Source organism: Paralichthys olivaceus, chromosome 12 (assembly GCF_024713975.1).
Source record: "Paralichthys olivaceus isolate ysfri-2021 chromosome 12, ASM2471397v2, whole genome shotgun sequence".
Classification (NCBI taxonomy): Eukaryota; Metazoa; Chordata; class Actinopteri; order Pleuronectiformes; family Paralichthyidae; genus Paralichthys; species Paralichthys olivaceus.
Window position 1 is genome coordinate 25,344,873 of NC_091104.1, and position 24,188 is coordinate 25,369,060.

At 39.6% G+C, this 24,188-nt stretch overlaps 1 protein-coding gene across 1 annotated transcript in view; it reads left to right on the forward strand.

Annotated features, from left to right (window-relative positions):
- The window catches only part of gabra2a (gamma-aminobutyric acid type A receptor subunit alpha2a), a 64,446-nt gene extending 40,258 nt beyond the window's left edge, over positions 1 to 24,188 (forward strand). Inside the window, exons 5-10 of the mRNA XM_020084751.2 lie at positions 4,109 to 4,329; positions 6,498 to 6,580; positions 7,017 to 7,160; positions 12,324 to 12,476; positions 20,363 to 20,565; positions 21,512 to 24,188. Coding sequence (XP_019940310.1) covers positions 4,109 to 4,329; positions 6,498 to 6,580; positions 7,017 to 7,160; positions 12,324 to 12,476; positions 20,363 to 20,565; positions 21,512 to 21,814 — 1,107 coding nt within the window. The 3' untranslated portion in view covers positions 21,815 to 24,188. The remainder of the gene's footprint in view (positions 1 to 4,108; positions 4,330 to 6,497; positions 6,581 to 7,016; positions 7,161 to 12,323; positions 12,477 to 20,362; positions 20,566 to 21,511) is intronic.

Genomic DNA, 24,188 nt, shown 5'->3' on the forward strand with positions numbered 1-24,188 from the left:
CACATAACACTTTTTGGTGTTTCAGGGGTAAACAGTGTTGCAGACAAATCCAATACAACTGAAGTAAATGGTGACCAATTCTTCAAACAAAGACAAAAAAAGAAAATGGCACTAATGGCCCCAACATTCAAATGCTACACTTACAAGGTTATTTACACCATGTTTTTAGCCTAAATGTCCACTATGATCCACACGAGAACATGGCTCCAGAAGAAGGCCGGGGTTTCCGGACTTAGTAAAGCACTTTGAGTGGTCATCAAGAGTATGAAAGTGCTATATAAATACAGACCATTTACCATAGTAAATGTTTTTCATATAACAAAACTGAATTGACTATGATTTTTCTTCTGCTGATATTTTTTAAATTACATGTCAGTTATTTCAGAGGTCTGTTAAGCAATTGACATAATCTCCAGATGCAAATTCCCAACTTTTTAAATAAAAATTGTGTAATTCTGCTCAATATGAAGTTTTGCAACAAAAATGACATTGTGCCTTTACTTTAATTGCTAAAGAGGAAGTGACTCTACGAATGTTGTCGTTATGATGGGAAACTTGAGTGACAAAACACAAGGGACCTGATAAGTCCTCTGTTTGCTTTTCACACATGCAAACTCAGCAGGAGGTTCTCTGTGCAGACGCAGTCACCACAAATCCTCTGCATTGTTCAGGCGAGAGGTGGAGCAGCAGGAAGTGATGTATTAACTGTGCTGCTGAGATCACGTGATTTTCTTGTCGGCTCTTGTCACCACAAACTCATATGACATCTTCTACATGTGCGTAGAATGACATGTAGGTTGAAACTTCATTGCGTTTTTGAACTGAGATGATTCTTGTCGGTTTAAAAAAAATCCAACCAAGTTAGAGCATTTTTACCAATTTGTACCAGAGGAATTATTCTAGTGCAACAGTACATATGTAACACTCTATTAATACAGTCCTGAAGAAATATAATTTAAAAGTCAACAGTCAAAAACTGATTTTTTTAAACCATATTAAAATGGTCACCATTAAATACTGACATACTGACAACAACACTCCTCAATGATCTGATAGAGCTCATGAAAATGTAAATTATATTGTATGTCACGCACACACACACACAAAAACACATCTTCCTGTTTTAAAAGCTTTTTTCCATCACATCCCAGTCATTAAACCCCTCCCCACCCCCACCTGGCTCTTCTCAAATATTAAAGTGGCACAGGAGCAAGGGCCAGTGGGATGGAAGTGGTCATGATCGCGACAGCACCTTCTTGAAGAAAGAAAAAAATGAGAGTAGGTCTCATGTATTATTCATACCATGTCTCCATCAAACTTGCAGCAGATAATTTCACTCCACCACTGTGTCTGCCTTTGCTCTGCCTTTGATAGCTTTTACTGTCATACATCCACTCATCCCCCACACAGGAACACACACGTGTACAGACATGCGCACACATAAACTCACGCCTTCTCGTCCTGATTGATTAGACGGTCTCCTGCTGCTTTTCTGCCGTGTTGTTTGTGAAGGTCTCTCATTGCTGGATTATTATGTCCTGTCTTTTCTTCTCACGCCTTCTTCCTGATTGATCAGACGGCCCCCTGCTGCTAATCTGCCTTGTTGATTGTGAGGGTTTCTTATTGCTGTTTTATAAAAAAGTCCTGTCTGTTCTTCTACACACAAATAATGTGAAAGGCAAAAACACAGTGAGATGCTTCAGGATCCTAAAGCACCTGTTTTCTGTAACAATTTTGTATTTTGAATCCACAATGCCACAGATGAAGACACTCTCAAATGAAACTGTGTCTTCTCCATTTAATATTTTTTGGGGGAGGAATTCATGCTCTGTTAGATGGATTGGAAACACCCATATGCTTCATCTCCAGGTCTTTCTACAGATGTTCCTATCAATGGGGTTTAAGTCATGGCTTTGACGGGGCCCATTCAAGGAAATTCAGAAACTTCAGATACAGCAGGCTCAGGGTCATCATCATACTGAAAGATGAAAGGTTTTATCACATCAGACCAGGGAATATTTTTCTCCCTGCTCTCTTAAGTGAGTCTTAACCTGTTGGCAAACTAGAGTACATATGCCTTTTACCCAAAGTGGCTTTGATCTAGTCACTATACAGCAGAGATCTGATTGAGTGCCACTGAGAAGTACATCATTCCAGCAGGTTAGCAAGTCTGTACCTAGAAAGAAGTGATAGTTCAAACAGACATGCAGAGATTTATAAGATGACAAATGATGAAACAACTCCATGCAGTCCCTAGTGGAAGTGTGGTTCACTGTGGAGTAATCAGAGAGACAAAGTGAGGGAGATGTTTCCACTCTGCTGGAGGGACTGAAGGCTTTAGTGATATTGATGTAAATCATCGCTGACACTTGCCTGAGGGAACAGCTGGATCTGACAGGACAGAACCTGGCCAGGTGTCACACTTGGCCAACCAAGATCAACCTCAATCCAAGGCTGAGGTCACAACAGGACGGCAATGAGTTGTCTGATTTGAAAACACAATCCATCACATGCATATGATTTCAAATAATTTACGGTTGTTTTTATTTACAAAGGTTTTACTCAATTACTATTTGTAAATAAACAGTGAAATTCCAACTATTGACCTTATACTGCGATATTTTGATTCTGCTGTTTCTATAAATTGCTAATAGATTATTCCATTCATATTCCTGTTTATATGTCTCTGAGCACAGCTTGATAACGACGTTCAACAGTTGGTAATTGCCATATGTCAATGTTGTAAAATTCTGTCAAACTGAATAGGATGTTATAATTTGATTAAGACATTTACATCTCTGCATAATAATCTTGTTCAGACTGTTGTCTTAGTTTGGTTATTATAATCAGAATATTGCTGTCAACGTTAAAAAAGGGTTCATGTAGCTGAGATGACCCTGCTTAGTTTCACTTATATATACTACTTAAATCACAACACTTAGGTTGTGGCTGTTAAAGGATCAGTTCACCAAAATAAATAGATATTAACCAAATGTTGGTACATAAAGTACATAGTTTTAGTATTATCATTTCAATTGATGAATTATAAACAGTTTACATAAAGGAGGAGCATTGAGAATAGTTTTTCAGGTATTTATCAGGTATTTGTAGGACCAAACTAAATGTATTTGCAGGATAAGACATGTATATGGATTGCTTAGGAATGATTTGGTTGTATATACCTGCATACTGTGCCTGCCCACCAATCAATAACACTAGCTATAGCTCCCAGTGGCTCAAGTGTTTATTGTACATGTAGCATGGTGTGTGTTGATGGCAACCTGAGTGAACCTCACATCAGCGATCAATGATCAAATCAAGGCACCATAGCAGTAACACAGATAATGATGCATCATCATCACGTAGCCAGTACTCTATCTGGCTCATGAGATAGAGTGGTTCATCCACTAACCAGAAGGTCTGCGTGCCGAAGGTTCCTTGGGCAAGATGCTGAACCCCAACTTGCCCCTGATGGCTGTTCTAGCAGAATGTGATTGATGTGTAACAGAGAGATGCCTACACATAGATGCACTGCATCATTGTAGATGCATGATCTTAGCAAGAAATTGATGGATATCTATCGTCTGTTTGTGAACTATTAGGAAAGCAAACTCTTGATTATAAACAAGGCAATCATCCTCATCTAACATTACAATATAAAGGCTTTTCTGTTGATCTCTCTTTATGATATAAAAGGACTAGTTAAAGTCCAGACTTATAGTTCTGATTATCAGGTATACCATTGTGAACTCCAGAGAAGAAAAATATAAGAAATCAGGTTGAAAGAGATCAGATTGAAAAGTATCTATGAACTGTTCAGTGTGTTTTGTCATCAGACTTTGTGTGTAAAGGGAGCGTTTATTCCTGTTCCATCCCCACCATACCAAAGAGGGACAAGATGCAATGAATCAATCAAGTTTTTCCATTTAGGTTTATTAATACCAGTATCATGGTATTTTATATGATTTCTTACTGCTAGCCTATGTTTCACTGACACCTGAACATTCAATACACATGTGCTTCTCCTCAAGTCAACATAATCTCTCATTGTTCTTTGGGTTCCTTCTCACAGTACCTTCTCTGCTATGTCTGTCTCTCTTTCTCTCAGGAGTACACTGTAGATGTTTTCTTCCGTCAGAGTTGGAAGGATGAGCGCCTGAAGTTCCACGGACCAATGAACATTCTGCCTCTCAACAACCTGATGGCCAGTAAGATCTGGACCCCTGACACTTTCTTCCACAATGGCAAGAAATCTGTGGCCCACAATATGACCATGCCCAACAAGCTATTGAGAATCACGGAGGATGGAACCTTGCTCTACACTATGAGGTACCTGATTTCATTAATTTAAAATAAATAAAGCTGTTGATTTGTGGAACCCTCCAATCAGCCACTCAAACAGAAGCAGTGCAATCCATAAAATCCTGCAGACACAGGTCATCAGCTTCAGTTGTTCACAACAAACATCAGCATGGGGAAATACAGGTCACCATAGTGATTTTGACTGTGACATAATAGCTCTAGCCAGGTGGGCTGGTTTGAGTGGACGACTTCATGCTGACTTCTTGAATGAGACATATAAAGCCATGTAACTTCATTTACTCTCATGTAATATGATTGCTGTAGAAAAGCATCTTCTGATACCTTGCGGGTGTGTGTAATCTGTGACGTAACCTGAGATAATCAGGGTTCAGCATCAGTCATTACACTTCTCAAATCTGTAGTGTTTTGTGCTAGAACAATGAAGCTCTCAGTGACACTGGTCATTGGCAGCACTAGAAGAATTCTGCAGCGACCACTGGGCTGTTGAAACATCCATACTCAGTGTAACACCTGTCCTCTCCTATCACTCAGGTGCACATGTGAGTGAGCTAATCCCTCTCATGCCCAGTGGGTAATCACAATAATCAACCCTATTCATAAATAGCATCATGTCCACACGTGTGTGTGTGTGTTTCTGCAACAATGCCAATCATCTGGGAGAAGCATACACATGAAATGCTTGTTGTGTATGCATTAACATTTAATGTTAATATATATATAAATATATATATATATAAATATATATATATATATATGTGTAAGCAGTGTACATGTAAGCAGTCGTTGGGGAGAATCTAAAGTTGCTGACAGTATATCATTATACTTCTTAGTATTGAAAAATCGTTATGATGTCCACTGCAAAGAATGTTGTGGAAACAGTAGCTAACATGGCTTTATGACTGTGGTATTGACTAGCTGCTCACTTTCTCTCTTCCCATCCTGCTCTCTCTCCTCGCCCTCTCCATCCTCCTCTCTCCCTCACTCTTTGAGTGTATAAAAAATATATACCAGTAGTATGGTCATAAATAAAGCAAATGCATTATTTATGATGTAAATAAATGTAAGAAGAGGTTGGGGAGAAGACACATTTGATAACAGTGTACTAGTGTTTAGTAAAACATTGATAAGTGCAGTGTAATGACAAAACAATGGCTAACATGGATTTATAATGTGGTCTTGACTACCTTGCTCTCATTCTCTCTGTCCATCCTGCTGGTTCTCCTGCTCTGCCTCTCTAGTATCATCCTCTCTCCCTCTTTGTGCTGTCAACCAGATGGCAAACATAACAGCCAAAGAATTTACAATATGATATGATACAAGGCAGGAAGATGAGGTGGATCTACTCAATCCTCTGTGATCTAGTTGTTAATATTGGGTTGCTGTGCTCAATGCTGTTTTCTTGAAAAGATATATGGATATCCATCTAATGTAACACAGACATATATGTAGGGTCTTGTATGTTTTTTTAAAGGCTTTTTAAACACAGCTAACATCTTTCCTGCCTTTCATGGTGCATGTTAAACAAAACAGAAATGTATGGTAAGTTTTCTATCTGTACATAGCCCCAAATTCTGTCATAACGAGATACATCGTGAATACTTGAAAAAAGTAATAAGATGCATCACTTAAGTCATTAGCTGTCCATTGTTAAATGCAGACTGAGCAACCAGCAGCAACCAGGCTATCCTGATAATTTTGATGAAAAAATTAAATATAATTTAGTTTCATTAACAAATAATAATAACAATAATAGTGTTCTTTTAGGGTCCCTTGTCTTTGCTGGGTCGTTGGAATTGTCCTAACGCCCTCCCTTTACAGTGCCCCTCTGACCAACATTGTTAGCAGCCATAACAATCTCAACGTCTCAACGTGCTCGAGCACTCGATAAAATAGTTTAAACTCACCTATGCTCACAACAATATGATCAACAGTCAAGTTTAGATATATCTGTCCAGTATTGAATCTCCAAATGAATCCACCTTTTTGCAAGGACAGCTCCGATCTGGTGACAGTAATACAACTATTCACTTGTCAACATCCGGACATCTCATATTCGCCTCCCTGTCTCCCTGATACTTCCTGTATTGACAATAAATACCTTTGCTTAATACGTAATCTTTCCTCACCCTGCAAGACTTCTCTTAGAGAAAATGTGTTTTTGTTTTTATTGCCAGGCTCACGGTCCAAGCTGAGTGTCCTATGCACCTGGAAGACTTTCCCATGGACTCTCACTCGTGTCCTCTGAAGTTTGGCAGCTGTAAGTGTCATTCGATTTACATCATCCACACTATAAATGCCAGCACGCTACTTTCAACCACACTAAATCTTGATGTTTGCAGTGTCCAACACACCCTGTATGTAGTAGGGTTGGGTACTACACACACTGTATGTGGTAGCGTTTGGTACTGCTCATATTTTCTTGTACCAATCACACAGTACCCATACCCAGAGATACCTTTTGTTGGTTCTTAACTCTCTTCACATGTGAAAAACACGCAGTGCTTGCATATTACATAGGCCTACTGAAATATTTTCCTGTAAATAGAAGCCAATGCATATTGGTTTGACACTACGGTTTCAGACATAGTCAAGAATATCTTGATATATTAATATAACTATGAACATGCAGCCAATGACTAATGCTAATCCTAGTAAAAGGCTAAGCTAACGTTTCTTTGCTCTCTCTGCATCAGATGCCTACACAAAGACAGAGGTTACTTACATCTGGACTCGTAATGCATCCCAGTCAGTGGTTGTTGCAGCTGATGGATCCAGACTCAACCAGTATGACCTGGTGGGCCAGAGTGTGGGGAAGGAGACCATCAAATCCAGTACTGGTGAGCATCCTGCATCAGTATCAAGAAAATAGACTCAAGAAAAGAAGCCCCAGACCTAGTAACGTAGGTTTCATGACAACAGTGTAAAAATAATGTAAAAAACAACTTCCATGTCAGCGTGTTTGCTGACCTGAAACATGCTTTTTGAAGGAATACAAAATAAAAAAGTGTACTGTTACCAGTAAGATCTGCTCAATTGGGAGTGGTTAATTAGACAGATTTATGCTTTATTTATTATTTTGATCACATTTGATCATGTTAAAATAAATACATTTGTGGCTGTTGTGAAAGCTTTTGAGCAGAGAGCCTCCTGCCGGGTTGTGCATGTGTGAAAAGAAAACTGCAGGTAAAATCTCTTTCCAATTCTCCAGATGTAACGCGCAGGTCGTGTCTGAAAACGGCTTATGAAACTTGATATAATATTCTAATCCAATGTATATTTGGATTTTATTTTGACTTTCTTTAGTGTCCTCTAATATTTTCTCTAATATCCATTCAGATAATTTGTCAGTGTCAGTGTGTTGATGGATGTCTGGGCAAGATTTAGACAGACCTTTGTTAACCTCAGCAAGAACAGGCATTTTCAACCAACAGCAGCACTGTAGAGGTGTGGGTCACCTCCAAAACATCACTGGATCACACACAAAACAACCGACTGTGCATTTTTCAGTGTGACTCTGCAGCTAACTCAAATTAAGCAAGGCCACACTTCTCTCCTCTCATGGGGAAAAAAAAGCCATGAGAGTGAACTACAGGAACAGCAAGCAGGTAAATCTGTTCTTGGTTATTTGAAGCTGATGTACAGTGCATCTCTCTCTAGTGTTTCAAACCTTCCAGTCTGGGAGCAGTGCTTCTCTCCACCTCCCTGTGTGCTTGACAAAACTGCCAGTAAAGCACAGCTATTTGTTTAGTTTGGTAATCGCTGAAGCTCTGCTTGGGCAACTGAATTGGCACTTGAAGATGTATGCAGTGAAACCATGCCATCTTACTTTACTTGCAGACAAACACACACGCAGCTTCAGACATGACCTGTGGGGTAAAGTCCAGGGAATGGGCTCCAGAGTTTACCCAGAGTTGCCATTCACACATGCATAAGGGTTCTCTGCACAGAACCGTTCACAACAGCAACAAAAGGGGAAGAGCAGCTGAGTGCAGCAGGCAGAGGCAGGAAGTATTAACTCTGCTGCGGAGATCACGTGATCATGTTTACAGCACCCGGACACCGTCGTCAGCTCTTGTCACCACAAACTCTCTGGTCATCTTCTCTGACACCCTTTTCACCAGGAGATATTGTTTTCTTTAAAATTTTTGAAAAAGAGGCGTCACCCCCTGCTGTCTTCTCACATCAAAAACAGAAACTCAGGCTCTCACTCTGAGAAAATAGTTCATGTCTGAAAGCAGCGACTCAAGGGTCTTATGGAATTAATCAAGTGCACTGCCGAGAGCGGTATGCACTCAAATGAACATTGAACAAGAGAAGCAGAGAGCAGTGACATGAAGTTGGTCATTGGTTTTGGAAACTCAATCCCACAATAAAACTTGAGCACAGCTGAAACAGATATTTTACACAGTGGGATATCATCAGTAAAATAAGCACATGGTAATTTGAATATTTTTTTGTATACTTGGGAATGGTCCAAAGCATGCATGATATAATAGATTGTGCAGATCTGTCTGGTTTTGTTTACAAGCAACCTGCATGGTCATGCAATGCGACCTGCACCCCTGCACCACATCCTCCTTCAGGCCAGGTATAAAGAAATGTGCCCAATGATCGTTTAAGGCAAGGCTACATAAAGCTCCTGAGTTTTTGGCTACCAGTAATTTTGCACTGCTTCATGAATGTCCACATGTTTTAGGCCACTTTAAAGTTGTTGTAAGACGATGAAATATTTATCCACACCCTTCTCACAAAACACTGGAAGTAGTTCCACTCACATCAAAACCCAGTGATTGTACAGATAAAGACCGCTGAGCCAGAGCAGAGACACAGTTGCATTAAGATCTCATTCCTTTCCAGGCAACACATGGTTCATCTCATTCTCTGTCTTCCTTACATCAAGTTTACAATCTGCCAGCAAATAGGTTTTCATGAGTGGAACTCAGAATCATGTTCTCATACCTGATAATGACCCTTTCTGTCCACATCAGGAGCAGGTCCTCCTCATCAGAGTCATGTTGTATAACCATGTTTCTACAGTAGCCCTGAAGGTCACCATGGGCTCCTCTACACACTTAGAAGGGGAGGATGAATAGAAAATACAAAATATTCAATCTCAAAATAGGACTTAGAGCAATGCTTTTAGAGGCAAGAGAAAATTTATTTAGCAACTGGAAAATATAGGGACAGATACTTTTCTAGCCCTATGGATGTTAAATCATTAAATACAACCATAGAACAAAAACAATGCCGAAAAGCACACTTTTTAAGTGCTTGGCCGGAATCTGAAATGCCATCCAGGGTTTTCTTATTATTGCTTACAAAATGGAAACATTTATTATAAGCATTTAAACACATTGTAGGATGTGCTATGGGAGCTTGCTACAGCCTCTCTTATGCAGGCTTATACCCGGGTAAATGAAAAGACATTTTCTTAAGCACAGTATCTGGTGGGCACAGTACATTGATGATGTCAGTTTGCTTTGGTCTTTGGTCTGAAACAGAACATGCATATTTGAATGGTATTAACCCACACATCAAGTTGTCTCTACAGGAACAGTTAACTCGGTCAGCAGTGGTGAATGTTTCTCCACACTAAACTGTGAGAAGTATTTTTAAAGTTTAGTGTGTAGAAACATTATTAGTAGTATTATTTCATGAATGCATTACACAGTAATACAGTATAATTCTCCCCTGCAGTGGTAGATTAAGGTGGTCATGGGCCCCGAGGCTACTCGTTTTTGGGTCCCCCTTACTCATTAAAGCAAACAGTTGAGGTGCACTGTTATACACACACATAACGTTGAAGCCAGAGCTGCAGGTAGCTTTAAGGTATCTAAACCAACATAGGTAACATCTGCAGCATTATTGTACACCGTGTGATGGACATCAGTCACAGGTGATTCAGTCTCTTTTGACCCATTGTAGATCTCAATCTATTTTTCCCAATTTAGAAAAAGAACGCTCAGCGCTGGTGTTGGTCTCAGGCAAAGCCAAAAATAGCCGAAGTGCTGTATCAACATTTGGAAGACTGATTGTAGCTTCATTCCTCTTTAGTAGCAGCAATGACCGGGCTGAGGTGTCCTCGTTTTCTTTCACAAATTCCCTGAATTGTCTGATTTCATGCACAAAATCCTCCTCCAGATCACATGCATATTTCTTCTGGAGATCTGCCACTCCTCGTATGGATGGTATGTTGCTCAAAAATCCAAACGTCTGCTGAAAATGTTTGTAGAAGTGATACCTCCGATCCAGTTCCACGACCAGTTGATCTATGACAGCGAGGAAAACTGTTGCTTTGAACATTTCTCAGCCTGGGGCGGCTGTGGCTGAGGGGTAGAGTGGTCGTCCTCCAACCAGAAGGTCAGCAGGTCAATGCCCAGTCTTCCCCATCTGCATGCCGAAGTGTCCCTGGGCAAGATGCTGAACCCTGAATTGCCCCTCATAGAACAAAAAGTGCTGCTAATAGATGCAGTGTATGAATGTGTATGAATGGGTGAGTGGAAAACTGCACTGTGATGCTCTTTGAGTGGTCATCAAGACTAGAAAAGCTCTATATACATACAAACCATTTGATAGCTCACAGTCAGGCTCAGTGGACTCATCAGCTTGTTTTTTCGCCTCTGTGCCCACTTAGTGCTGGGACACAGTTGGAGACATGTTTTTTTCATCACTCTCAAACTTCCCGTAGGCTGGCATAATAATCCCTCAATGAGCCAAGCAAATCAACAGCGTTAAATAAACAGTTTAACCGCCTGCAGTGTAATACAGGTCTTGGGAAAACGTTGCACTTCCACATGTTACAAAGAACGACATTGTCTTTTTTGTCCATCTTGGCATAGAGTGTCCTGGCTTCATCCCTTGCTGGGAGATTTTGTTTCGAGTCATCACTTAACTTTTGCAGTGACTCTTGAATTCTGGTGTAATTCAGGTGCAGTGCTTTTGTTGCTTGAGCATGTGCTGAACACCTAGTATCCGAAAGTGTTTTCAAAGTCTCTATCCTGTGGTTGTCATTGTGCTCTGAGCCTGCCAACCGGACGTGGATTTGATTAAAAGTGTCTGTACGAATTTAAAAAGTCCTCCATCTCAAGGCAGCAGTAAACACTGTTAAGTCCCACCAAACTGTGTGTGTGTGGCTCACAGAACCCACTCAACTGAAGGGTTGATCTGTTTAATGCTTTCTCACAGGCCACTGTAAATACAGGACATGTTGGCTCATTACACTGGTCTCTGCAGTTATTACTATCAATGCCCATAACTTGTAAAACAGCAAGAACAGACAAAGTGATGGAGCCATCAGGTGAAACATATACCGCATGATTCATGTTAGCTGGTCAGTTGTATTGAAAAGTACTTCGCCACTTTTATCTGTGAGAACTCGCTCCCCCATCACTTCAATAAACTCCAAACATGCTGATGAGAGGTATGATGGTGTTCCCTTGCCGAATTTTTATAAATGCGCTTTCAAGATAGGATCAAACTCGCTGATAACTTCCAGCACACCCATGAGGTTCCCATTATCAGGCTTTCTGTGAATCTACGATCCTTCATGTTCGGCCAAGCGTGCAGAGGCTCACTGTGAGTGACCCGAATAATTTACAAGCGAAACAAAACACCGTGCCATGTGAATGGGAATCCAGCAACCACTCTATCGGCACAGTTTCACCATTTGTGACTCTGGCCACGTGATGTGACAAGGTTCATTGTGTCATCTGATCGGATGTTGCCCACATCATCCAATCAGCTGCTTAATACTTTCAATGTTTCTTATGTGCCAATAGGTGTTAATGCAAATTTGAATTATTAAAATGGTCCAGGGAGGGCCCCTAGGCTGCAGCCATGAAAGCCTGTGCATTAATCAGCTCCAGCTAACCTGTGCACCTTTGAATCAATCTACTAATAGAGTTCACATCTTTACCCACCAGCATCCACTGTATGTAACCATGCTCACCTGGCTGGACTACTCTGCTTTTCAACATTTACATTTTCCTTTCTGTTCTCAGGGGAATACACAGTCATGACAGCCCACTTCCACCTGAAGAGAAAGATCGGCTACTTTGTGATCCAGACATACTTACCCTGCATCATGACGGTCATCCTCTCTCAGGTCTCCTTCTGGCTCAATCGGGAATCTGTGCCAGCCAGAACTGTGTTTGGTGAGTTTCTTCATTTGACTGTTGTAAACTCAATTCACACCCTCACAGACACAAAATAGATGGATTTGATATTTATGGATATCTTCTTACGTTAGTACAGTGGTCACAAACCTTTTCAAGCCCAAGATCACGTTTTCATTCCAAACGTAGGTTGAGATCTACCTTCCTGATATCTTCAAAAAACCCATCATTTTTGCTATTTCTGTTAAAGGCTCACTGTACGAGCATAAATATACAAAAAGAAAAGCAGTTATGCAACTTTATGTAACCAGTACATAATATTCACATTAATATCAATTCATCTTTACAGCATCTGAAAATGGCCATAAATATGACTATGTGTCTGTATAAAAGTAGTCCTGTGTACTCAAATAAACACCAGTACTATACAGTACATTGTACATTTGACGCTCCTGAAAATATTTCATAATAACATTTTAAACAAATGAACAGATTTATTTTGACCACAACCATCTCTAACTTTGTCTTAATTTTTAAATTAATTACGCGGTGTTTCCCACTAATTATTTAGACAGTGGCCACCCGCCATGTTCTAATTTGTCACAGTTTCATTATTATTCAAATATTTTTATTGGGTTTTGAATTGTAAACACTTATAGACAATTAACAAGTCCCCAAACAGCAACCCCAACATATACAATAATAATAAAGTGACAATAATGACACACAAAAAAAACAAAAAAAAAAAAAACTACTTACACTAAAAGATAAACAAAAAAAAAAACCAAAAACAAAAAAAAAAAAACCGACATGTTACAGAGTTACAGAGCATGTGAATCAATTATGTCCCAGTGTTTCCAGCAGGGAATTGTGAGTCAAAATAATTCAGAAATGGCTGCCAGACCTTATAAAATCTCTGGGTTGATCCCCTGATTGTGTGTTTCAACTTCTCAAGTTTCAAGTGTGCCATTACATCCTCAACACAGTGCCTGTGAGTGGGAGGCTTATCTGACTTCCAATTGCACAAAATAAGACGTCTGGCCAATAGAGACGAAAACGCAATGACGTCCGATTGTGCACCAGACATCGCCATCCCAGCAGGGGCCACACCAAATATTGCGGTTTCAGGAGCAGGGCTTATCTCTCTGCCACAAATGTAAGAAAAAGTATCAAAAATTAAAGACCAGAACTGTATCAACTTTGGGCAAGCCCAGAACATATGACAGAGGGTGGCTGGAGCCTGACAGCATCGTGAACATGTCGGATCGACCTCTGGGTATATCCTGGCAAGCCTACTCCTTGATAGATGAAGCCTGTGGAGCACCTTAAACTGGAGCAGACCATGTCTGATACAAATTGAAGTTGAATGTATTCTTTTAATTGCGCTTTGCCAGGAGACGTCCGACACTTCAAATCCTAGTTCCTCCTCCCACCCTGCCCTAATATGACTAAGTGACGGCGAGGCGATCATCTGGATATCCTCATATAACCTGCTCACTCCTCCTCTTTGATTTGGATCCCCCTCCAACCACTCATCTATCCAGTCATTTGGCGAGAGTAACGGAAAGGAAGGAAAATGTTTCCGCACAAAGACACGCACCTGCTGATATCTGAAATAATGCGAACTGGGGATATTATACTCATTTTTGTCACAGTTTCATAATGAACCAAATCATTTTTACACTTCTTACAACTACTACTACTTACAGCATTAGAGGTGTGTGTGTGCTACCTCAAGCTGCTGCTTGCTCATGCTCTGGTCCGTAACATTGTTACCATACATGCAGACAGTCAGACCTCATAGTCTGCAGATGTGGCATCAATGTACAATTTAGTCTGAATTTGTTGCACATGAGTGACCTTCATGCGTGTGCATGTGCACCATGATGCTGCCTTAGACTAAAATAATCATGTGGGAAACATTGGTATGTAAATTAAAAAGATAAATAAAGGAAGGACATTTCATCAACCCTCTGATTTTTTTGTAAACACGTAATAGGGGTCGCAAATCTCTGTCACCTTTATATTGTTGGTCAGAGCCTGAAGTATGTATTCTTATCAGATCGTGTTATCAGATGTTGTCCTTTCATGTGAGTTTATAGGTTGCGGTTCTGTTTTAGGGGGAGCAGGGAGAATCAGGTGGTATGTCCTGCATCAGAAATGCACATGAAATCCTGGACCGGCGGGGATTCTGGAATGGTAACACTTCCTGTCCTCATGTTAACCTGCAGGGCTGTCTTTGCCCCTGATTGTGGTCATGGTTGTAAACTGTGCTCATGCTGACAGGTAAACATTTTATCAGGCCACTGCAGGAGGGTCATGCTGCAATGAGGCCTCACCGTCCTTACCTGCCAGAGGACAGAATACCTACACCCACACTCTAATTTCCCATTTACTAAAATGTCAGGGACCAGTGTGAAGCAAACATAGTGTTCTCTTTCCACTGTATCTACTGCAGTATATTACAGAATAATGAAGCCGGTCATTATCTGCTGTGACATGCAGTGCAGAAAGTAAGGGCTGTTAAAGGAATCAGGAGATTAGTGTAAATTCTCAGAGACATCTTGATCCTGGTTCATGAAAGGCCTGTGTGGCTATGAGAGCAATTTAGAAGGAAACTCAGAAAACCAGGATGTGATTAATTCACCTGTAATGCTCAGTGGGTCATGTAAAGAAAAGGTCAAGAGAAGGTTTTCTGGTTTTCTGACTAGTTCTAAAATGTGATGTGATCCCAATTAAAAACACTTTACTTAGTTTTCCTAAAGACAAATATAATATGCTTAAGCTTAAATTATACTATATTAATTTTCTTTACTAAGTGCACCCATTATGTGTCAACCATAGATTGTATATAAAAAGGGTTTTAGATTTCAGGTCTTGTAAGTGAAGCTAATGGGAAAGTGAATGAAACCTGTATTCTCTAGAATGACCAGCAGAAGGCGACTTCTCTGGCTGCAGAAAGTTTCTACAAAATAAATGAGTCTACTTCTTACTTGATTTGGAACACTAGTAAACATTTTCCTAACGAGTTTATGGTCTCAGGCCCTTCTTCCATGTCTTCTTCGATACAGCACGATGTTCCTTTTTCAAATTACCGTTCCCACCCCACGATTAGTTATACCGTGTGATTGGCAGATAATACCGTCCAATTGGGTGCAGGTGTTGGTTGTTGTACATTCCTTATTGGCCATGGCTGGTTTCAAAAGCCAAGATGTGCCGGCCAAAACTCAAGGCTTTAAAAAGCCAGTTCACAAACCAATAATATGTTGGTGGGAGGCCACTCGGTGCTAACAGTGGTGTTGGAAAATGTAAGTACACCCAGTCTGTAAGAGAAAAACTGTGAGGCTGTTTGCATGCTGCAGTGTCCTCTTCTCCAACAATTCAAGCTTAGTTGCAACGATACTGAAAACATTTTCCCAGTAGCTTTGTGGCTTGTGAACAGGCTCCTCAAAATTGGAAAATTTCAGGCATGCAGTGATCTTGGAGCGAAGCCCTGTGTTTACCATGCTTCATGCAGCCGTACATCATGATTTACATATGTTAATCAGCTCCAGTGATTCCTGTAAGCCTTTTAGCTGTTGCTCTGGGCTTCTCTTCTACCTCACTGAGCATTCTGTGATTCTGTGCATTTCATCTGAGCTAAGCTGGGGAGAGTATCCACTGCAAAAGATTTTTTTTTTTGTAGTGGATACTCTCGATTACTAGTCCTATCCAGTATCTATCTGTGAGATCTCTTTTCTCTGAGGCGTAGTTCACATCAGTCACAATTACAGTGGTTTTAACGGACAAATCTCTTTTTGTACCTGATGCCAGCAAAAATGATCCTGACCACACACAGTAAGTCTGCTTTCATTGGGCGGAGTCCAGATTTGCTGACTGTTGGCTTTTATTAGCTTTTGTTGATGTCATTAGTTTCAGTTGAATGTTTGTGTGTGCGAATGTTTGCGTGATGTCATTAGTATGGATGGATTGATTGTTCATCATTGTGAAACACATATGATGAGATCTCTATCTATCCCTTTTATTTTTGAGTGAAATCTTACGAATAGACATATATGAATATTATTTTCATACATACATACATGTATACATACATACATGTATACATATATACATACATACATACATGTATACATACATACTGAGTTATGCCTCAGAGGCTCTTCAAAAGCTCCCACATTCATTGGTGGAGCTGCTGACTCTACTCAAACCAATATAGCCATGAAGTTAAATAAAAACAATAGCTTCCAGCCCTGATTCATATCTGAAGCAGTCATCTGTGTTTAGTTTCAAGTGTAACATTAAGAGGATCTGGGTAATATCTACACGTTTCCTCTTTAGGGAACAAGCCAGGTTTTAAATTGTGAAAGAGGAATTTCCATTTTTTTTCTGTAATTAGTGATGGTGATTTCACACTGACACTACCCATTATCATTATGTGATAACATTACATATCATCGTTACTACTCATGACAAATATCACACTCTGATATTTCCGTGATGTGTTTTCCCACACATACATTGGTATTACACTGAAACTACAATTTCTCTCCAAATAAGAACTCACAGCTTATAAAGCAGATATTTGATAGATTAGTTTAAAGCACAAAAAGGAAAATTCGAAAGTAAAGATCATAGATCATATTACATTGTTTTCTAGCTATTAATATGTGAGCAGAATTTTGTGTAAACCACAGTCAATGTTACTGGATGCTGTATTTATGGGGATATTGCTCTTTTATGGTTGTTAAGCAGTTCAATGGGTAAGGGAAGGGGTTTCTTTCATTATTGCATCTTTGACATACATTTGATAGTGTCTAGATGTCCCTGTTCAACCAACAGGGTTGTATAAGACTGCACTGGCAGGGGAAGGGAATGGAGAGCTGTCTCCACATCACACTGTGATTCCTGAAGTCAGCAAAGAAATAAATCTGCAGCTGCTTCTTAAAGCTTCAAAGAAATGTGTGGCTTAAAGCACCCTACTGTAGCTACTTTGAATTTGTATTGTGTTCCAGTGGTCAATGTATCATCCATATGGCCCGAGTGGTATTTACTAAATACTGAGAAGAAGCACTAACACAAACACAATGGAGCACAATTCATTATGTGCCTCTTGCAATCTATTAGTACTTTTTCTAAATCTAGATTCCACTCTGTAGTCACGATGCTTGAAACAGAGAAACAGTTGTGCATATTGTGGGGAACATGAATATTGATAAAACTTAACTTGAAGTTGCATTTATTCATCATTAACTAGCTGCTTATTGGCATGCATAATAGAAGCATATCGGCTTTTTATTCGTCATTATAAACTTGTATTAATGTATTGTTGTTACTTTTTATCTTCATGTGCTTTTCTCAGTATGAACCTTATACATTAGCAGCAGAAAACCACAAGTATTATTTTTCCCTCATTCCAAACAGAGGTATTAGTCCATGAGTAATTTATCAACTTAAAGCTGCCTCCTCTTCACATTTAAACCATTATCGTGACAACTACTGCGGTTAAGTCTAATCTTAAGTGATGGTTACATGTCAAAAAGAATACAGGTTGACTGAGAAGCACAGGTTATTTTTCTATTCAGTGGTAAAGGGACAAATTCAGCTCAAGAAGAAAGAAGAAGAAGTAAAAGTTATTGTAACAATGTGCATTGCTATGACATACTTTGAGTAACGTACAGTGCTGCATACAAACAGGTAAAACAGGGAAGGGGTAGTAAAGGGGGTGGGGGTGGGGGGAGAGTCTTCTAGTATGCTAAAGCAGAAAACAAACCAAAAAATCACAGTTTGATCAAGTAACCTTAAGTATCAATAGTATTAAAAAGTAGGCTGTTGTTTTATTTTATGACCGAGCAGGTAAAAGGCAAACTGCAGAGATGCCTATCCATGATTCACTTGTTTCATCTCTTTTTCTATCACTCTCCTTCTACTCCTGCTTTGTCAAAGGGATTTGTATTTTCTTCAGGTGTTTGTTAAGTTGTTTTTAATTCCATCTTTATCACAGGGGATAGACACTGGGAGAACGCTTTTCTCTTCTTTGGTACATTGATCCACTTGAATCAAGAGCTTTTACTTCAGAGGTATTCTTTCTACTTTAATACCAAAGTCAACAGACAACAAGAGACAGTGTATTTGCCCGACAAATAACTGGCAAGGGTATGTCAAAGATCCTGTAACATCTGGTTCAAGCAAACACAAGGGCCAGGTAAGCACCGGCCCAGACAGATGTTACACAGTTCAGTGTTTCAAAATAAGTAAAACAAGGTGAGCACACAAACACATCCAGGAATGATGCCCAAATCCAGGAACCTCAGCAAAATACAAGCAACCCGATTCCGATTCCGAAGCACACAGTTGCTGTGTCTCAATTCAGGTGCATCCTTCGGGGACTCAGTCCACCCAGCCCATGAAGACAGCCTTGTTGGTAGGGCGTAAAGACCTGGAAGTCAAAACCGAAAACAAATGGCCTGGTCTACACATGATTCCTGTGGTCAGTGTCACCAGCTGTTGTTTCACCCTTATTACTGTTACCTAGCAACAGAGCTGAACTTGAAAATGAACGACAAAAGAGCTTTATTGACCCTTGTTTTGTTTTTTTTACCATGTGTACCGGTAGCTGTTTGGATGAGTTGAAGCATAATAATCAACCATCAGTCATCTTGTCGCTTGGCAGCACCATTACCACTCGAAAAAGTTTGTCACTGAGGTGTAATGAGTCCTAGAATACGTTGGGCCAGGAAGTATCCATCCATTGGAGCCTTTGTTTCTCAAAGAAACGTGTCGGCCGCATTTTAATAAACTTCGAAATGGGACGGTCTAGTTGCTGCTGTGACGCAATCTGTCTTGAAATGCAGCCTCTGAAGGATCCAGCCCCTGGACACAGCTGAAGACTGGCATAATGTTCTGACAGCTGGAGGAGGGAAACACAAGGCTGTTGATACACTGAGGACTGGACAGGAATTAAGATTGCAACAGATGCATAAATGCAGTGATTACAAAATAAAACAGGAAACACAAACTGAATCCATGCAGTTAACAAGAAGGGACAGATCATGACAGACCAGTGAAATGGTATGTTTGGTTGGGAAACAATGTTTTCTATCAAGACCAGAAATGATATAGAGATTTGATCAACAGACCCAGTAACAGTGGTTTGTGTTCACATTATATTGATGAGGTCATTTGTATCCTCTCTGTTTATACATGAATATATCATTGAGAGAGATTTGTCACAGAAGTACATGGCCTCTGTATCAATCACTTATCGCAACACTAGTGAGATTACAATGCTGCATCTTCATGAAATAAGCATGTGTGTGTTAAAGGAGAGCTGATGCTTTGCAGTTCCATGACTTTGTGAATGATCAAATCAAATTTTATCTGTATAGCCCATATTTACAAATCACAATTTGCCTCATAGAGCTTTAACAAGCCGTGACATCATCTGCCCATCAACAAGAGTAAGGAAAAAGAAAACAAAAAAAACCTGATAGGGGAAAACAAAACTTAGAAACCGCAGAGAGAGCCACGTGTGAGGGATCCATCTCCCAGAACAGACAGAAGTGCAATACATGCCAGGAATGATGAATGACAGAAACATTTGACTGTTATCAATAATGTGAAGAAAGCATTTAACATGTTGCCACTGACAAATATCACCAGTCACTTTGTTTTATCTTCTGTTATTTTAAGTGATGGTAGGTTTAACATTCTCTTCAATTATATTCAGAAGACCAAAGGCTTTGATATCCTGTCTTTTGCTTGACACAGGGATATTTTTAACCTGATGGCATCACGTTGACACACTTAGTTGTTTCAGAATTGAGTTTGTTTCGTCCTGTTCTGAGGTCTGTTATCGGGACTAGCAGTTATCTTAAGGTATTCTCTCTTACTGAATATAATTTCTGTTTTTTTTCTCTTTCCAGGCGTAACTACAGTTCTCACGATGACAACCCTAAGTATTAGTGCTCGTAATTCACTACCTAAGGTGGCCTATGCTACAGCTATGGACTGGTTCATTGCTGTCTGTTACGCCTTTGTCTTCTCTGCGCTCATTGAATTTGCTACGGTCAACTACTTCACCAAGAGAGGCTGGGCCTGGGATGGAAAGAGCGTGGTCAACGACAAGGTACAGCTATCACACACCTTTATTTTTCATAACCAATTACATCCTCTTGGTGATGCTCCTGCTTCCACTCCAACACAACTACAATTATTATCATCAATATTACTATTATTTCTCTAATGTAATTACATATTAGTATTGCTAATATTGCACTTACATACTGTCTTAAAAATGTTCTATCACTCTCTCTCCCTCATTCTCTATATATTTAATATATATATATATATATATATATATATATATATATATAGGGAGATGTGTGTGTGTGTGTTTTCATGTTCGTATGATGAAATGTTTCCTTTATGTTCACTAATATGGAACAACAGGATGATTGATGAATATATACAAAATAATAATGATAAGTTACTACAGAAAATACTGGGAAACACTGTGTTGAATAATCATTAGTTTTGGATTTGTTGATAGATATTGTGAATTGGAATAAAGACGAATTAATGATACTGTCCTCACACTATTGCCTTCTGTTTTGTAAAGTTTTACCAACTCTACATTATGCTGAGAATCATAATAACCATTAAACAATCTCAGAGCTCAGCTGCTATGAATTAGCCTCTGGGGGCTACAGTTAATATTTTGGGGCCTACGGTTTGGACAGCAGATATCCAGGTCAAGACTCTGGCTTCCATAAGTGCACTGCTCACAGTCCGACTAATTTCAGTGTGTTCCACCTCTTTTGCTCTCCACACAGACTTTTTGCCAGTGGGCAACCCAAAGTCTGCTCAAATGTGATTGGTCAAACTATAAACAGAAACCAGAAGGCTACCTGCCCAAGATCTTGCCCTCTGCTAAAGATTCTGCATATACAACTGCAGAATCTGTTTTGAACAGAACATTGTCCAGTGCAGATATAGACGCAGTGAATTTGCTGCACAATTTAAATTTTGATTATGGCAAAGAAGTCTCTAACCTGGAAGAATTTTCCTTACAGAAAAAGGAAGCCTCCATCATGAAGAAGAACAATGCCTATGCTGTAGCTGTGGCTAACTACGCTCCCAATATTACAAAAGACTCTACGCTGCCCACCATCTCCAAGTGTGCCCAAAGTGAAACCAACAAAACCACGGCGCAGACGAAGCCTGAGCAGAACAAGAAAACCTTCAACAGCGTCAGCAAGATCGACCGCATCTCTCGCATTATGTTCCCTGTGCTGTTTGGGAGCTTTAACCTGGTTTATTGGGCCACCTACCTGAACAGAGAGCCGGTCATAAAAGATCTGGATCTTTCCAAATGAACTGCGGGGACTGACTCCAGACACACGCCCTATTCAGGAATTATACATGTGCTGGTATTACATGCATAGAGAATTATCTGTCTTTACCCAGTACAATTTTAGATCAATTCAGGTACACATCATGACTGGGTTAAAATAAACCCGAGAGCTCACATAACGAGTGTAAGTGCCAAACAGCATCCTCTGCTGTTATGTCATTATCTTAGTTTTACTTGTCAGTTGCTCAGCTGCTCAATCTGAGAGGAAAGGAAAACTCATCGGTGATCCATAGTAACTTCCTCCTGGAAATGGTCAGTGTCCATTTTGTATTAAGTCGAAATAAACATTCCAGGTGTTTTAATAATACAGAATTTAATATCAGAAAACTATTTAAAAATCTGAAAATACTTAATTCTAGATAATTGTTTCATAGCTTGCGATGTAATGGCAGTCACCTTCCTTTAAATCCAACCAGGGACCTTCGTCATAACCTATATCCCTCTCCCTATGTTTTATGTAAACAATAAATAAAGGAAACATGTTTAAGCATGAAAGCAAGCAGGGTTTCATGCTGCAGTGTTTTTTGAATCGAATGAAGTCAGATAATTAAGTGACAAACCCACAGAGAATAATCAGCAACTTTACCTCAGCTCTCCAGAGCTTTTATCCTTTCCATCATTGTTCTATTTATTGACAACTTTTGGTCAAGCAGGCCTCTCTGGAGTTGGTAGAGACCAAACCAGGAGTAAAAAAAAAGTAATACAAGCTAGATCACATAAGGTTTTATATTGACTTTCAAGAAATCTGACTAATTTGCATTACTTTGAGAAATATTCTTATTTATTTTTGTATTCATATGTGATAATGAGGTCTTTAAAACGTAATAACTAGAAGGTATAGACCAAAAAATAAAGTCAATTTATTTTTGCTGTTAAATTTGTCAGTGCTTTACTAAAACAATGTAGGACCTTACCAACTGCAAGGTAAAAGTAACCGAGTTAAATTAATAAAACAAGTCCCGTGTATTTCTTGGGGCTTCACACAGTCTTCATCAGCAAAACTACACATGTCCAGTCAATGTCAAAAGTAAATGACCTGTTAAACGTTTCTTGGTTAAGGTAGGGGAAAGAGGATGACTGATGTCTGAGACCACTAATTTGTTTCAAGTGTAATACATGTATTCCTTACAAATGATAAAGAATCAGCAAAATGATTTAAGTAAATAGTGGAATCTTGTACATCTGCATGGATTTCAGAATATGTTAGCAATATGGTTTGTCCCTCTTACTTTTTGACAGCGTCCACTCAAGCCGCAAGGTTTGCGTAAAACCCGATGGCCAATGTTATTACTCTATAAATGTTCAATGGGGCTGAGGGCAGATGACTGTTGAGTCAAAGTCCCAGACAATCAGGACTCCTTCATCTTCGTCAATGATGGAGCTTCTTTTTGTCTTTCAGTGCAGGTGAACACTGACTACATTTGACTACTTACTTTGATGCCTTTGATGAGTAGAACAACTAACATCTGAAAAATGGAGTTAAAGAGGCTTCAATTTGATTGCTGACCTAAACAGTGAAACTTAAATATTTCTTCATTTTACATGACATGACATATTGTGTTTTTACACACAAGCACGCATACACGTATACTATGTACATATATATATGTATATATATATATATATATACACTGACGGTCCGGATGGTTTGAGAACGTAGCATGAAACACATTACCCGTCCTACATGTAAACTGAACAAGATTTTTTGGTCAACATGAGAATGTTAACAATCATTAATATCGAGCCAATAAGTTCATTCCGTATACTGTTTGAAAAGCTCGTTCAGTCGTCAGCCCATCATCTAGGTATGGATTTTTTAAGGTTTTGTGTGAGGTTTGTGTCTGTGTTGTGTATTGATCGAGTGTCTTGAAACTAGGAGAAATTAGGAGAATCCTGCAGAAACAGCTCAGCCGGTCGGTGGAGTGAAGCTCCCATCAGCTCAGCCTTTGTGCTGTCGTCACCAGTCTGACCCAGTATGTAACCTAATGTAGCACATTTACTATTCACTATCCTAGCACACCCTGCTGCTGGTACCTGTGAACATCAGTCACCACCCACCCATCACCTGTGTGCTCAGCTTCTTCACATTCTAACATAAATATTCCTGTGTCCTCTCTTTTAGGGAAATTGACACACAGATGGAAAAATGTCATTAATTATTAATAAAAACGTTCAGAATACTGTGTGCATTTAATACATGTGTCTCACTGACTGTTACTGATGGTGGAGAAAGTCACGTATTCATCACTTACATTTCCTTTGTGTCATTACTCTTGAGTGTTCCCTGTGAAAGTGACATTGCACTGTTTTTAAAATAAACAATATTCAAACAGAAA